Source organism: Tympanuchus pallidicinctus, unplaced genomic scaffold (assembly GCF_026119805.1).
Source record: "Tympanuchus pallidicinctus isolate F22 unplaced genomic scaffold, pur_lepc_1.0 scaffold24, whole genome shotgun sequence".
Lineage (NCBI taxonomy): Eukaryota > Metazoa > Chordata > Aves > Galliformes > Phasianidae > Tympanuchus > Tympanuchus pallidicinctus.
The window spans coordinates 2518354-2534874 of record NW_026294741.1 but is presented as its reverse complement, the minus strand read 5'-3'; the positions used below and the strand labels follow the sequence as shown (position 1 = coordinate 2534874).

The 16521-nt window shown below is 39.9% G+C and overlaps 1 protein-coding gene across 2 annotated transcripts in view; it reads left to right on the top strand.

Moving 5' to 3' along the window:
- MED13 (mediator complex subunit 13) overlaps window positions 1-14576 on the top strand; it is a 48937-nt gene extending 34361 nt beyond the window's left edge. For both annotated transcript variants that reach the window (XM_052688660.1, XM_052688659.1), the window contains 18 exons: window positions 1051-1141; window positions 1319-1533; window positions 1885-2081; window positions 3301-4217; window positions 5492-5659; window positions 6727-6950; window positions 7506-7695; window positions 8189-8651; window positions 8913-9132; window positions 9500-9691; window positions 9847-10070; window positions 10516-10658; window positions 10873-11031; window positions 11112-11297; window positions 11496-11644; window positions 11883-12056; window positions 12490-12590; window positions 13282-14576. In XM_052688660.1, coding sequence (XP_052544620.1) covers window positions 1051-1141; window positions 1319-1533; window positions 1885-2081; window positions 3301-4217; window positions 5492-5659; window positions 6727-6950; window positions 7506-7695; window positions 8189-8651; window positions 8913-9132; window positions 9500-9691; window positions 9847-10070; window positions 10516-10658; window positions 10873-11031; window positions 11112-11297; window positions 11496-11644; window positions 11883-12056; window positions 12490-12590; window positions 13282-13414 — 4146 coding nt within the window. In that variant the 3' untranslated portion in view covers window positions 13415-14576. The remainder of the gene's footprint in view (window positions 1-1050; window positions 1142-1318; window positions 1534-1884; window positions 2082-3300; window positions 4218-5491; window positions 5660-6726; window positions 6951-7505; window positions 7696-8188; window positions 8652-8912; window positions 9133-9499; window positions 9692-9846; window positions 10071-10515; window positions 10659-10872; window positions 11032-11111; window positions 11298-11495; window positions 11645-11882; window positions 12057-12489; window positions 12591-13281) is intronic.
- The last annotated feature ends 1945 nt before the right edge of the window (window positions 14577-16521 follow it).

The window sequence follows — 16521 nt, the reverse complement described above, 5'->3', positions numbered from 1 at the left end:
ATGTGTATGTGTTGGCTTTTACAACACATGTGAATAAGCAAGTGCCATGACTTCTCTATAGCAGATATAGCAGATGCACTGTTCTGATTGATGCATGCAATCGTTTCTGATACGCAAGATCAAAAACTTGTTTATATCTTTACTACACAGTCAGCATATGCTTCTGACATTCGTATCTCTAGTTATAGTTTCACAGATCTGGCACTGATCCTGATGCTCTTTTCCTGTGGCCTAGGTACTGTTTAACTTTGTCAACACAGGTGATACTGAAACATAACAAAAACATTAAGGAAAACAGGAATTTAAATGTGGACGTTCTGCAGAATAAGATGCTTCATTGCAGTAGTTATTTTCTTAGTGCACTTTCTTTTGCAGTCTCCAATGGTTCTGAATTCATCATCTCTACAGTTCTGTTTCAGTACTGTTAGCAATCAGTTGTCTTTTTTGAGTTGGACTTTGTTCAGTTAACAAATCTATATTCCCTTACTCAAACAAAATACCCATCAGCTTGAATGGGAGCTGTGTGAAGGATCTTAATAGCCATCAAAGGTCATTACTATATAAAGCATAAAGCAAGTGTATTTGATTTTCAGCATGGAGACTCTTTTCTGTAGATTACAGTACTGTCTAAACATTTTAAAATATCTTTTGTTTCAATTTCAATGCTTTTTCTTCCCTGTACCTCTTGTTCCAGCACTTGTTTCTCTATTCTATTCGTGTGGTAACATCAGTAATGTTAGCATGGCTTTGGGAGTATGTATGTTTTATCTGAGAGAGTGTAGGTAGCCCTATTTAGTTGCTTTTTTAGTGTCTGCTAACAGGCTGAGAGTTACTTTGTAATTGGGTGTTCATTTTAATAGCGTGATTTTATGGGAGAGCATTCTGAGTTACAAGCACAACCCCAAATACTAATGTTAGGCTTCAACTTATTTTATTTTGTTTTTAATCCCAGTTTTGCACATCCACTACACATGAAAGTTACTGTTAGCAGGAAAAATGAATGCCTTTGTGTCTGAAATGATTTATTACAATACTTCCCTTCTTTTCTAGCCTGGATCTAAAAGAACAGTGAATGGTGCTGATGACAAATCCAACTGCAAAGAGGCAAAAGCAGGAAATTTAGATCCACTGTCATGCATAAGTACGCTTTATTTTCTTCTCTAATTAGAATACTAGCTTTAAACATTTAATTGCTAATATGCTGTGGGAATTTGGAAGCATATGCTTCCTTTGCCCTACTGAAATATTAAGACAAAGGAAATAACTCTAAATGTTGTCATATTCTAAAGCCTAATCTGAACTTCTAATCTGAAATTAGGCACTGCGGATCTCCATAAAATGTATCCAACTCCACCTTCTTTGGAACAACACATCATGGGATTTTCTCCGATGAACATGAATAACAAGGAATATGGCAGTATGGACACTACACTTGGAGGAACAGTACTTGAAGGGAATAGTTCCAGTATGGGAGCTCAATTCAGGATTGAAGTAGATGAGGGTTTTTGCAGCCCCAAACCTGCTGAAATAAAGGTAGGTAGTGTTGATAGCCCTGATGTGTTTCTTGTGGTACTGTTCAATCTATGAATTAATCCTGAATAAGAACTGTGGGCAATTGTGTGCAGTTTGTAATTTGTGCCTTGTATTACACTGAGGTAGGTAAGAGGCATCTAGAAAACCATGTACTATTTAATATTGTAAACTTCAAGAAAGCGTGATCTCAAATTAGCCATCAATAAATTGAAGTAATGCATAGTGGTATCATTTCTGAGTGCAACAAATGTGTAAATCTCAACTTTTATTCAGCTATTCTTTATAAGAAGTGTTTTAATTGCTGATATAACCTAATTAGCATGCTGATGCTTTACTGTGTACAACTTCCAGGATTATTCTTATGTTTATAAACCTGAGAACTGCCAAGCCTTAGTGGGATGTTCCATGTTTGCACCACTGAAAACACTTCCCAGCCAGTGTCTCCCTCCCATCAAACTGCCAGAAGAGTGCATATATCGCCAGAGCTGGACTGTGGGAAAGCTGGATTTGCTTCCTCCAGGACCTGCCATGCCATTTATCAAAGATGGGTATGAACTATCTTTAATCTTTGTATGCCTTGAAGTTATTGACAACATAGCAAGTACTCCATTTTATTATTTTTTTTATGCACATAACGAGAAAAATTTATAAAGGCCCTGTGTTCAGACAACTGACAGGAGATTTAATAGAACTTCACAGTTAAACCTTACTGCAAGAGGCTGCCTTCTCAATGGCTTCTTAACTGTGCATACATCTTAGTTGTCTCATTTAAAGGCTTGCTGGGGAAGCTTAATGGTGGAAGTCCAGTGTTTAAATAAGTAATGGAGATGGTAACAATGAAGATGCATGTAAACTTGGGGCTACTTTTTGCAGTGGTGTTGTAGGTACTGTAAAGGCTTCATAGGTGATTCTTTAGTTTCTTAAACTGTTTTCTTAAATAGCCATCATGTCAGCTATAATGGGACCAGAAAAAACATGTCCTTTGGTTGAAAGCTATGTCCAGTGTGACACTGCCTGGTAACACCAGTATTGCAGTAGGCATTTTTGTAATCTGCATTTGGTAGTGATGGTTTTGTTGGCAGCACTTGAAGAAAATATTTATTCTTCCTTCTCTTTTGCAGTAGTAACTTCTATAGACAGATTAGGCAGCAAGGAGGCTGTGTATTTATTGAAAAAAGTGTGTGAATTTTGATTTATGTGTAAATGCTGTTGCTGCTTCCATTAAGGCTATTCATAATCAGTGTGTTCTCAAGTCTCATCAGTCTTGCAGGTCTTTGGAGTTATTCAGCTGCTTAGGGGGAAAAAAGACAAAAAAAGAATTTAAACATTTCCAGGTGATACTTTCCTCATGGATCTGGCTGAGTCTGCTGTTGGTAGACCCAGTATATTTTCTTAATGTTGTGTGTCAACACAACATATAAATAAAGCATGAAAAGGAAGAGGTGCCCTTTAGGCTCCATATATCCACAGAACTTGTAGTTTTTACTGTCTACACTTGTTTCCTGGAAGCTTTGTGGAAAGAAAAAGACAAGAAAGGAAGAGGGGGGAGGATTCTTTAACAGCACTGACAATGGGAATTCTGCAAAGTCATTTAGAACAAACACACTTGAAGTTCCTCAGGGAATGAAAATCTTTTTGTAGATTGTGAAAGACTACTTCAAAAAAAGCAAATATTAATTAGGGAGGTCCTTGTTTAGCAATTTGAGACTGACTCCTTGGTTTTGAAATGGATTTAAAGTGTTTCTTTCTTCTCGTGGCTCCTATCAGTGACGGAAGCACTATGGATCAAGAGTACGGCCCTGCATACACGCCGCAGACTCATACTCCGTTTGGAATGCCCCCGGGCAGCGCACCACCCAGCAACGGTGGAGCTGGGATTCTCCCTTCTCCTTCCACCCCTCGTTTCCCAACTCCCAGAACACCAAGGACTCCTCGGACTCCTCGTGGAGCTGGTGGGCCGGCGAGCGCGCAGGGGTCAGTCAAATACGAGAACTCTGATTTGTACTCACCAGCTTCCACGCCATCGACGTGTAGACCACTTAACTCTGTTGAACCTGCAACTGTGCCTTCCATCCCAGAGGCACACAGTCTGTACGTGAATCTCATCCTCTCAGAGTCTGTAATGAACCTCTTCAAAGACTGTAACTTCGACAGCTGCTGCATATGCGTTTGCAATATGAACATCAAAGGTGCTGATGTTGGAGTTTACATTCCTGATCCAACACAAGAGGCCCAGTATCGGTGTACCTGTGGTTTCAGTGCTGTTATGAATAGGAAGTTTGGCAACAGTTCTGGACTGTTTCTTGAAGATGAATTAGATATTTTAGGTCGTAACACAGAGTGTGGCAAAGAAGCAGAAAAACGCTTTGAAGCTCTCAGAGCTACTTCTGTTGAACATGGCAGTGCAGGACTGAAAGAACCGGAGAAACTGCCTGATGAGTTAATACTGTTGCTGCAAGATCAATGCACCAACTTGTTCTCACCATTTGGAGCAGCAGATCAAGATCCTATTCCCAAAGTCGGTGCAGTTAGCAACCTGGTACGCGTAGAAGAAAGGGATTGTTGCAATGACTGCTACTTAGCCTTGGAACATGGACGCCAGTTCATGGACAATATGTCAGGAGGGAAAGTTGATGAAGCACTTGTGAAAACTACTTGCTTGCACCACTGGTCAAAAAGAAACGGTAAATACTGAAAACAACTTATTTACTACTTGTCCACCTATGAATTTTTGTGTGTTTTCCTTGTTGGTTACTGGATACTTAAAAAACAGCTTTTCCACCTGTGTGCATAGATGCAGTGTTGTTCCAAACATGTTTGAACTGTGTTCATAACAATGATTCTTTAGGCAATTCATGGTGACTGCATCCACAGAGGTTCTGTGGAATGAGTGAGTGTTGGGAAGTGTAGGTGGTTCAAATGGGGACTGTGCCTTGAAAGGCTACTGTAGTAGAGTGAAAAGATGTGTGATTCAGTTGGCTTCTGCCCCCTGTAAGAGGGGGTGGTAGTTTAATGGTGTGTGTGGAAAACAGTGCTTCTTTGTGGCCTTTGCTGTACGTTGGATCTACCAAATGTGCTTGGACTTTCCTTTCTGTGCCTTGTCTGCTAATGTACTGTCTCATGGTACAGCCTATGATCTTTGCATATCTACCTCTCCTCTCAGAAGCAGTCCTTCAAGTAGCAACTATAGCTGGGTAAACAGTAAAACATGGAACTTGAAGTTAGCTGCAGTTAATAGTCATTGATGAGGGCAAAGAGGGTGAACAGCAAAGCATGAATGGGTTTCTGTGTATCTGTATGGGGCATTAAAGTTTATTAAGGCTCTGGTTCTGGTTCTAGATAAATCAATGCTTTCAGGCACCCAGGAGAAAAAACACTTGGTATTATGTGACCTTGGTGGTTAGGGATGTAAAGATGTCAAGATGCTTTTTAAAGGAAGGCTATGAAACTGTAGCCCTAACAAATTTTACTTCAATTCATTATTCTTAAAGTTTGTGTGTTAGATGGCATAGTGGTGGAAGTAGGATGAAATGGACCACATCAGAAGCTTCTGTTGGCTCCTCTGGAGTGAGCACTGGGTGGCAAACTGCCTAAACTTCCTTGTTGGGAGGGGAAGATTCCGTAGTTTTTAACTTGCACAACTTGATGGGGTGGTTAGTTTGTTTTGTTTTGTGATTTTTAGACTAAGAAGTAAAAAAAACGTGAAGATATTAAGGCTTTCAGGAGAAGAAACTGTACAGACAAGAAACTGTTTGTTACTCTTAAAAGACTGAGTGAGGAAGAAGAAAACTCTAAATCTGTGTACAAACTTCTGTCTTGGCCTTTGGTTGACCTGCATGAACAGCACGTGCTTTTTGGGAGAAAGCAGTTGTCTAAAGTCAAGGTGTCTTAGGATCTGTGGAAGTTGTATTTCAGCCTACTGTAGCGGCAGGCCTTGACAGCTTTTTTGTGCTTTCAGTTGTGGACGTGAGCATGCAGTGTTCCCAGGACATCCTTCGTATGCTGCTCTCACTGCAGCCCGTTCTTCAAGACGCCATTCAGAAGAAGCGCACGGTCCGGTCGTGGGGTGTGCAAGGCCCCCTCACGTGGCAGCAGTTCCACAAAATGGCTGGCAGAGGCTCTTATGGTAAGCTGCTGTGTGGACTCCTGTCTGCTGGCCTTCGCTTGATCCGGCCACCAAACCTCACTGCCTGGATGCTGCCCAGCCTGTTGGAATTCTGAACAGCATCTGGACGGCTCTTTATACTAATGAGAGCCATTAGACTGGGGGGAGTTCTTCTCTTTGCAGGAGCAGAAAATATTTTTTTTTTTAAACAGTAAAATGAATTTAAAATGTCTGTGTACTTAAAATTGCCAATTGCGCTGCTTGTGTGTGTTTGGTGCTCATCCAAGTGAGGGACTGAAATTATCAAGATGGGTTTAGTGTTGAAAATGGAGCAGTTACTAAATATTAGCTTTGAAATACTTGGTAAAGTGTGCTTTATTGATCCGTGGTTTGGGTTATAGTGGAGACCTGAGATCATCCAGTGTGTCAAGACTATTACAAGCAATTGGAGTAGCCAGCATGTGATGCGTGTTTACAGATAAGACAGTCGATTTTGTGCGCTCACCTGAAGCTTTAAACTCTGATTTCATTTGCGTGTCTGAGATTTTCATTTGACAACATGGAAAAGATCAGCCTTTCACCAGTGGATCTTTTGGAGCTATTCAAGTATTTAGAACACCCTAATTACACATTTAGGATATGTGTAAATGTGTGTTCTTAACTGTTTTCCTTCTGTGGTCCTTCATGTATCCACTTAAACTATTTGCATCTCTTTCCCTCTCTTTTTTGATCGCTGACTCTTTAGATTCTATGAGGAAGGCTTCCTAGACAGTGAAGATCTGTTCCTGATTGTATGGTGGTGAACATAATAAACAACTGTGTAATTTCTTTAGGCCCTGAGAGATTTCAGATGAGAATAATTAGCTGTTTTTTCTTTTTTGTGTGCTTATTTTCCGGGGGTTGGATCGTGCAATCCATGCTTTTTGTTTGTTTGTTAAAAGGAGAACTATTCCATTTGTAATCAGTGCTACTTCCTTTTAGATGCTGGGAATGCTGGTGTTCCTTCTTTTTGTGTTTTCCTAGAAGCAGGTTGTTAATTTTTAAGCTTGCTGCTTAATATATTGGAAAAACCTATCTTGCTTTTCCAGGAACTGATGAGTCCCCAGAACCACTGCCAATCCCAACGTTTTTGTTGGGCTACGATTACGATTTCCTGGTGCTGTCTCCATTTGCGCTGCCGTACTGGGAGAGGCTGATGCTGGAACCTTATGGATCTCAAAGAGATGTTGCTTATGTTGTGGTGTGCCCTGAGAACGAGGCTCTGCTAAATGGAGCAAAAAGCTTCTTTAGGGATCTGACTGCAATATACGAGGTACATTATTTATGGCAGTTAGCAGTGAAATGGGTTTTTGAAAAACTGTTTCTAATACACGCTCATAACTACTTATCAGGCTTGTCTCCCGTGATATAAATGCTTGCACAGAATCCTATCTCAGAAAGCTGCTAGAAAGGATTTTAGGAACGGGCACTTGAAAGATAAGGGCTGTTCACGCTGCTCATCTTTCCTTTTAGCGATAGATGTAACGTGGATCCGATGAACGCCGCTCAGTGGTAAAACTGTGTATTGCCACTTCAACTTCAGTGAATTCATGAAACGCCTGTGTTACTTAGTTTGTGGTTAAGATTAGAGCAGATCAAGCTTTTTTTTCTTGTATTCAGTAAAACATGAAAATAAACCATAAAATCATTATACAGTGCTATAAAATCATTATACAGCATTTCATACTGATGTAGTTTTCTAGAATTAAATATTACTTAGGAATGTCATAACTAAGCTATGAGTCTCTGTCTCTCTCTGCTCATTTGTTTGATATTTTATTATAATTATTTTTTAATCCTTACCTTACATCTTATTTTGCCTTTGCAGTCATGCAGACTTGGCCAGCACAGACCTATCTGTAAATTATTGCCTGATGGAATCATGAGAGTTGGACCTACTGCTTCAAAGAAACTTTCTGAGAAGCTGGTCACAGAATGGTTCTCACAGACAGCTAATGCCAACAGTGAAGCGTTTTCCAAACTCAAACTATACGCCCAAGTTTGCAGATATGAGCTGGGTATGCATATTTTTTTTGTTCTTATTTCATGGAGTTAACACCTAATCCACTGCAGAAGAAGTCATTGCATTTACTTATTGAATCTACTTTGTTGCAATTTTCTGATTTTAAGCTAGGGGAAAAAAAAAAAAAAAGGCAGAAAATCCATATCTTTAGATACGTTCTAAAATGGCTGCTTATCTATCAGTATTTGTTAGGGAATGGCAGTGCTCTTGCTTGATAGAGACTGCTACTGTCTTTTTCCATTGCTGTCTTAGGTTCTGAGGCAGTGATTTCTTCAAGTTCTAATGACTTGAAAACAAAAATTACTTTAGAAATAGATTTCTGACTGTTTCTGGAAGTGTTATGAGATTCTTAGAAGTTGAAATATTAATGCTTGCATTTTTTTTGAAAGATAAAATATGCTTAACTTTTAAAACTGCTGTAGGCTTAGTTTAAGTATACACAAAACTAGTTGCAATATGAAATGTATGCATTTTTTTCCTGTTTTTAGGTCCTTATCTTGCTTCTCAGCCTTTGGACAATTCGTTACTTGCCCAAACAAATCTGGTCCCTCCCTCTAGCCAGCCAGCCTCTGCCCTGCCCCCAGTGACAGCCAGCTCTGGAAATCCCAACACTCCATCTGCTCCTGCAGCTTCTACCAGTAGTACCATGACAGCAACGTCAAACAGTGCCATGTCTTCTGCAGCTACCACAGCTAACTCAACTTTGACTACCACTGCCACGTCGTCCTCGTCTGCTAACATAGGCAGTGGGATCCCAACAAACAAGCCTTCTTCATTTCCACCTTTTAGCAGTATGAACAATACCACTTCTGCTTCCCTGCCCTCTCAGGCTGCAACGGTCCAAAATGGACAAACAGGAGGGCAGCAGCAACAGCCGGTGCTGCAAACGGCAGGGATGTCTGGAGATGCTACTGCAGCACCTGCACAGCCCCACCCGGAGGTTTCTGAAAGGTAACGGAGCTGTTAAAACTCACTCTGCCAACAGAACTGTGTGCTGATGAGCTTCTGTAAGAAAGAAGGCAAAAGAAAAAAAAACAAGTAATGTTGAGCTGCTGGCAAGCTCACATACCAAACTGAATTATGAACACGATTTCTTACGCCACAGTTAAAGGTCTTTAATCTTTGATGGTTTTGTCTTAGTTCTAATGTAAGTAAAAATAAGTCACTCTAAAACTCAGTGTTTTGTAACTGCTTTCAAAATCTCACTTTCAGCACTATGGATCGTGATAAAGTCGGAGTTCCTACAGATGGAGATTCACATGCTATCACCTACCCACCTGCCATTGTAGTTTACATAATCGATCCTTTCACATATGAAAAAAAGGATGAGAACAGTAGCTCATCTAGTCTGTGGACACTTGGACTTCTGCGCTGCTTTTTAGAGATGGTTCAGGTTCTTCCTCCTAACATCAAGAATATAATTTCTGTGCAGGTGAGCCAACATCTGCAGAAATGTGCCTAACAAAATATCCTTGGCTTTAGCTGTGTTTTGGAGGTGATATTGCCCTTCTTCTGTTCTCTGAGGAAATTTTCAATGAGAATCATAAAATCATAGAATCACTCAGGTTGGAAAAGACCTTAAGGCCATCGAGTCCAACCACGACCTATCCATACTACCCTAACTCTAGCAACCCTCCACTAAATCATGTTCCTGCGCCACGTAGCTTTAGTAGAAGTGGCAGACATCAAACAAGTAGAGAAATGATTGTAGAGTTAAATCCTGAAAGCAGCATACACAAATACTATCTCAAGAAATGTAGTAATGAAACCATTTTATTTCCCTGTGTGACCTGTTCTAGATCGTTCCATGTCAGTACCTTCTGCAGCCTGTGAAACACGAAGACCGGCAGATTTACACTCAGCATTTGAAGTCTTTAGCATTTTCAGCATTTACTCAGTGTCGGAGACCTCTTCCATCTTCCACCAACGTGAAAACGTTAACTGGCTTTGGCCCAGGCTTAGCCATGGAAACGGCTCTTAAGAGCCCTGATGTGAGTATTCTTATGATTAATGTGGTTCTGTTAATATGCAGATGAGAGAAACGTCCCTTTTTATTCAATTGTTGGTGTCTTTCATGTGGACTGAACGGAGTTCTTAAGAGTAATCACTACTTGAAATGTGGTTTTCTGTTCTGTCATCCTTATAGAGACCTGAGTGTATTCGACTGTACACCCCTCCTTTTATATTGGCTCCTGTAAAGGACAAGCAAACAGAGCTTGGAGAAACTTTTGGAGAAGCTGGCCAGAAGTATAATGTGCTTTTTGTAGGCTACTGTTTGTCTCATGATCAAAGATGGCTTCTTGCATCCTGTACAGATCTCTATGGAGAACAGTTAGAGACGTGCATAATAAATATTGATGTACCAAACAGGTAAGTGCCAAATTCCTTTATTTTTAGCAGGTTTATGTTCTCTCTTTTTAAGAATTATTTTCATCAAGATGATGTAAGAATATCTCTTGCTTTTGTAGACCCACTATGTTGCAAATTTAAACCAAGTGGATAATTTCAGTCTTACGTGTATATTGAGTTAAATTTCTAGAAGGAATGCCATATGGTTTCCTGTGCTTTGTGAGTGCTTTTGTTTGTGTGATTTCCCCATCCACTCCTTCTTCTGACTTTTGATGTCAGTGTTAAGATGTGATGAATGAAAGGCAAACCAGTCAAATCTTTTTTGAAGTTGCTGTTAATGAGCCACAATATTCACATTTTTGTGTCCTGTAAACGTTCAGGTTAGTGCAAATAAGTTCCGAAGGTGGCAATAGAAGTTTGTTGCAGATGGGTTCAAGTTCTGTTTTCTCTTCTGTTTCAATTCTAGAGCTCGCAGGAAAAAGGGCTCTGCCCGCAGGCTTGGTCTTCAGAAGCTCTGGGAATGGTGCCTGGGACTCGTGCAGATGAGTTCTTTGCCTTGGAGAGTCGTAATAGGCCGCTTAGGAAGAATAGGGCACGGGGAATTAAAAGGTAATGTTTGACTTTTAGAGGCTAAAACTCAATTTGAAACTTTCATTTTAAATAGTGTAATAGTATAGCGCCAGTCTCTTTCTGCAAGAAAACTTTGGTAAAGCACACAAAGGAGCTCTAAGTTAACACACATGAATACTACGTCATATGTAGAATAAGCATTCTTCAGCAAGCACTGTTCTTCTAATCAAATGTGTGTCCTTTGTTTCCTCAGACTGGAGTTGTTTGTTGAGTCGCCGAAATCTTCAGTCCCTCAGTAAGAGGCTGAAAGACATGTGCAGAATGTGTGGTATCTCTGCTGCAGACTCTCCCAGCATTCTCAGTGCTTGTTTGGTAGCAATGGAACCACAGGGGTCCTTCATTATTATGCCAGGTATGTGAGAAAGCATATTTTGGTGGGGGGAAACTTGTAGTTTGCTTTTGCAAAACTAAGGAAATATTTTTCTTCCGAAGATTCTGTATCGACAGGCTCTGTGTTTGGACGCAGCACCACTTTAAATATGCAGACATCTCAGCTGAATACCCCACAGGACACGTCGTGCACTCACATACTTGTGTTTCCCACATCTGCTTCTGTGCAAGTAGCATCGTCAACTTATACCACTGAAAATTTGGATCTGGCCTTCAACACAAACAACGGTAAGTAGAGTGGATTTATTCTTGTTTTAACAACAAACCAACCGAAAACCCATCATCATTCCCACCGTAGGAGGAATAAGACTTTATTCTACTGAACCACAACATTTATGTGGAAAATCACTTGATTTCAGTGTGCTGTCATGTGCCATAGGTAAGCTGAGAAGCTGTAGAAATTAACTGTTCCTTTTCTTTTTCGAGATGGAGCAGATGGAATGGGCATCTTTGACTTGTTAGACACTGGAGATGATCTTGATCCTGATATTATAAATATTCTTCCTGCATCCCCTACTGGATCCCCTGTACATTCTCCAGGGTCCCACTACCCCCATGGAGGTGATATGGGCAAGGTAACTGTTAGAGTAAATATAGAGGGGGGTGTGTGTGTGGTTGTTTGCTTTCTGACACCTGCTTATTTCCTTTCTGGAATGGAAGGTTTCTATGAAATATTTTGCATTAATTGGAGGTTGGATTGTCACTGTCAAAATCCTGGATCTTTCGAAATACTTTGTGGTTTGAAAGCTGCCGATAATTTCTCCTAACTTTGCGTTCTCCTAATAGTAAAACCGTCGCCTGTTGTTTTTATAGGGTCAAGGTACAGATCGATTGCTTTCAACAGAATCTCACGACGAAGTAACAAACATACTGCAGCAGCCACTGGCCCTTGGTTATTTTGTGTCAACTGCCAAAGCAGGTCCCTTGCCTGACTGGTTTTGGTCAGCGTGTCCTCAAGCACAAAATCAGTGTCCCTTGTTTCTTAAGGTACTGTTCCTTCAGCAGGCTGCACTGGCTTTTTTATTCTATTTCTTAATTATTATTATTATTTTTTTTTGAACGGAGGATTTATTTTCCCTGAGTACCTTTTGCATGTAATAGTCTGACCTTAGGGGACAGCAAGTGAACTTTAAAGTCTGCGTATTATTAGAAATCTTGTGCCACTGGAGTTTGCCTTTTTAGTCATCATTTATTGTAGGCACAAATATTTTAAAAACAATTTCCTAAGGTGCATTACACTGTTAGCACTGTGCTTCTAGGAGAAAGAATTCCTGCACTTATGAGCTGCCTGAGGATAGGCTTTATTTAACTTATATGCCGGAGAATAGTAAGTGGCTGCAATATTTGGGTCAGCAGAACAAAGGGAAGGAAGTTATAGTTGAATCAGACACTGACTGCTAACATCTTCCTTCCTCCTTAGGCCTCTTTGCACCTCCACGTGCCTTCAGTGCAATCAGACGAGCTACTCCACAGTAAACACTCCCATCCACTTGATTCTAATCAAACTTCTGATGTGCTCAGGTATTCATGATTGATTGCTTGCAAAAACAGTTGTGCATTTCATTTTTAATAGTGCTGCAGTGGATCTGGATATTTGTTTTTCTTGCCTTTGTTTTTTTCATTGTCACTGCCCTTACATCACAAACAGAACAAACTGCTGTGCACTGAACAATGAAAAAACGTCTTCACCGCAAGGCAGCGGTGAAATGCAAATATCTCCAAACTCTTATTTAACTAATTAATGTTGATTACAACTGGAACTATTTGAAAAACATTAAATTCACTAAAAAAATAGTGCATAAATGAGAGGAGGATGATAATACTTGAGCCAGAATCTTATGTGAGTCGTGGGAATACTGAAGTAGAAGAGTTTGCAGATAGTTGTGTGCACATAAGACACTTGCTAATGAGAAAGCATCACGTTTATTTGTTTTTTAGTATGTGAATCTCTCAGCATTATCATCAACAACTATGATTAGGTTAATTATTGATTAGATTTGATTCGATTATTGATTAAAATAATAGAGTATTTTCTACTGAAATGAAGTTTAGCTTTAATCTGCTCTCAGTAATTCAACAGTTGTTATTTCAAAGTGTTGGCAAACCCATTTGATATGTTTAATACCAAAGCAACTGCATCACATTAAATTAGTGCTGTAAAATGCTGGTGAGAAAAATCTGTTGGCTTGATGGAAGCTTATTTGCTTTTCAGGTTTGTTCTGGAACAGTACAATGCACTCTCCTGGCTAACCTGTGATCCTGCAACCCAGGACAGACGGTCATGTCTCCCGATTCATTTTGTGGTGCTGAATCAGTTGTATAACTTTATCATGAATATGCTGTGATCTTCACCTGAATTTTGCAAGACAAAAATGAGGAAAAGGGATATTTCACTGCAGGACTAAGTTATAATTCTTCTCAGTGCAAGTTGTTTGTGATGGGGTATGAATCTTGTTACTTCCAGCAAATATTGTTTTGACTTGTGAGAGGGGTACTTATCACCTGCTGTCTTTGAGTCATTGACTATGGGGGACGCTTTAGAATGATGATCAGAAAGTGTATTATAACATTTTTTAGTAGCAAAATTAACCATTTTTCCCCAGTCACAGTATTTGTGAAGAGTAATGAGCCATAGTACCCAGTCACGGTTAATGAATATTAAAAGCATGGAGATGAGAAGAAACGTGAGGAACAATGAGTTTCACCCTATGGCTTCAGAACATCAAGATGTTCTTGTATTGGATTATAGTACCTAGTATTCAAAAATGCCTGCATCTCTTATTTATTGTAAGTTTTTAAATGTATAAATTGTCTTATATTTCTTAACCTCTTTTATAAAAATTTTCCTAGAAGGTTTATACTGCCTTCTTGCTTTAAAGCAATTGGTCTAAAATATATGTAATCGTCTTAATTAAAAGTTGCAGTAGGTTGCTTTTAGAGTATTATTTTTTTGTAAGGGGTGGGCGGGGACAGTAAATTTGTATTGTCTTGATGTACAGTTTAATGGGTATAGAGGGGTTAATGTCCATACCATTGTGTGTGGGGGATTTACAGCTAAGCTGTAGTTGCAGAGTACATGTACAGTAATGAAGTTCACTGTGTTTATATAAATTGAAAAGGTACCGGGTCTTACAGCATTTTATATCACACCTTTACAGAGTAACAATGGCAATATATCAGTGATATTGTAGGTGGTTTAACTTGTAGTGAGAATAAAACGAATAAACTCTTCACCTGAACTTTGTGTTATGGTTCAGGGCTGTGGCTAGATTCTCAGATCTATTTCCAGTATCCTAGTTTAATTATTGCAAGAATATCTGCTGTGCATTGTTGTTGCTAGATATTCTTGGCACTGTGCTGAGCATTATTTCCTCCTGTTTGTGATGAAACACAAACCTAAAGCAGAAGGCACGGAACGCAAATCTTACCCAAAGTCTCCGGTGAGGCTGAAATTTAGCCCAGCTCTAGCCATTTTACAAATGCAAAAACAGTCAATCTTGACTTTAAGATTGGTGTGTGTTTAACTAAAACGTGATGTAAATAGATTCTCGGTGAATTCTGGTATTCAGATTTTATTCCCTTAGTTGGGGGGGGGGGGAGGGAAGGGGGAAACTAAAAGAAAAAATAAATCCCAATCCCCAAAAACCTGAAACAACAACAAAATGCCCCAAATGCTTTCCTTTTTCATGTATTTTTGTTACTGTGGTGAAGGTTCCAAGTCTCAGTGTATGGCCTTCCCCACGTCCCCTTTTCAGACTGGGGTGTGTGCGCTAATGAGGCTCAGCCCTCCCTGAGGAAGGGCCTGACAAATCACAAGGCTTTGGTAAACCTCTCCTCCTTCACCATTTCTTCGTCCTAGCAGACACCAAATGTCTGATGGTGCTCTAAAATAGCCCCTACGGGTGCTGAAGAGCAACTGCATCTGCTTTTCTTTGGTTCCTCATCTTCTGACTGCCAGATTGAAAGCTCAACTCCTGCAGCGCTCACGTGAGTCTGTTGCTGTAATCATGTCCTGGGTCTTAACGCCGTCCGTCGAGCTGGTTAAACCTGTACAGGAGCAAGTTAAGATCCACTTTTGCACCCACTGTTAATCCTCTACAAGGAAGAATCACTTGTATTTACAAAACGTACTATGTTAATGAAAATTATGGTTTTGTAAATGCAAAATACCTGCCTGAGAATTTTTTTTCTTATAATGTCTCCTTGAATTATGTATATACATTATTAGCGCCTCTTTTGTTTTGTATAAAGAAGTTGTACAATTGATGAAAACTTTCAGTCATTTCTTCCAAGTAATTTGAGTGCAATCAGCAGTTAGCATCTTTTGATACGTAGTTACTAACTGGGTCTGTCCATTCATTCCTCTTGATGAAGCAGCACCAGTTTTTGTCTTACAGAGGGTTTTTCCCCTCATTTGGTTGAGATTTTTGAAGTGGAGAACTGCTCCTAAAACCGAATCTTCAAAGTACATGTCCTAATTTTTTTTTTTTTTTTTTTTTTTTTTTTTTTAAGTTTTGTTGCTTAAGTGGCCTTTTTTAACCCTTGCTCAGCTAGCCAAGTTGCAAGGGCTGGGATTGGTGTGGCTTTTTGTGTTGTTCATACAGGTAAGTGAATCAGCTGCCTAAACAGTGATACAACTCAGTTCTGTTACCCGGACCGTAACCCTCCCTGCCAAGCTCTCCAGTTGTGAAAGCTGCCAGTTTCCCATGTGCTCCCCTCCCATCTCCAGTGCAGTTAAAGTAAATGATAATTAAATTAATACTGCGACTACTAAAAAAACTGAGGGCCATTTCTGAAGCGATAGTCACAGCTGGAGGTGTGCATATCAGAATTGCCAACACTGTGCAGCTAACTGCTACACTGAGCAAACCTTTTCATTAGCTACTCTCTTTCCACTATTTTAAGTGCACATAATTGCAGATTTATAAATAAAACTGTCACGAGCCAATAACTCGGGTTCTTTAGCAAGTGCAATCTTAAATATTTGAAAACCTCAGCCCTGGCTTCTCAAAGTGGTCTTGTGAAAACATGTTGTTCTGGCAGAGCTCTGTTGAGGGGAATTTCTACATCTACTCCTCCTGTGTGTCCAACAAAGAGGAATCTGAGATCCTTCCATTCCAATTAAAAATACGTATTTCAGTCGAGCTCTGCAGGAATCAAGTGACATAGTAACTTCTGCCTTGTTGCTATTTGGGTCCCTTCTGAGCCCACAATGCAGACCAGCAGGCCCCCACTCCTACTTGTCAGTAATGCTTTTGTTTTAAAGTAGCTCTCACATGTAGATCTTCCTGACGTTTCCTAAAATAATTAAAAATGAATTTATATTTAAATCCTCAGCTATCTTCCTCCTTAGCTGTCAATATGGCACAAGTCACTGTATTTCTATATTTACCTCCAGTGGTAATTCTAACTTCACGTGTTGCTATGAAGACGGCCCCTGTCTTTATTAACA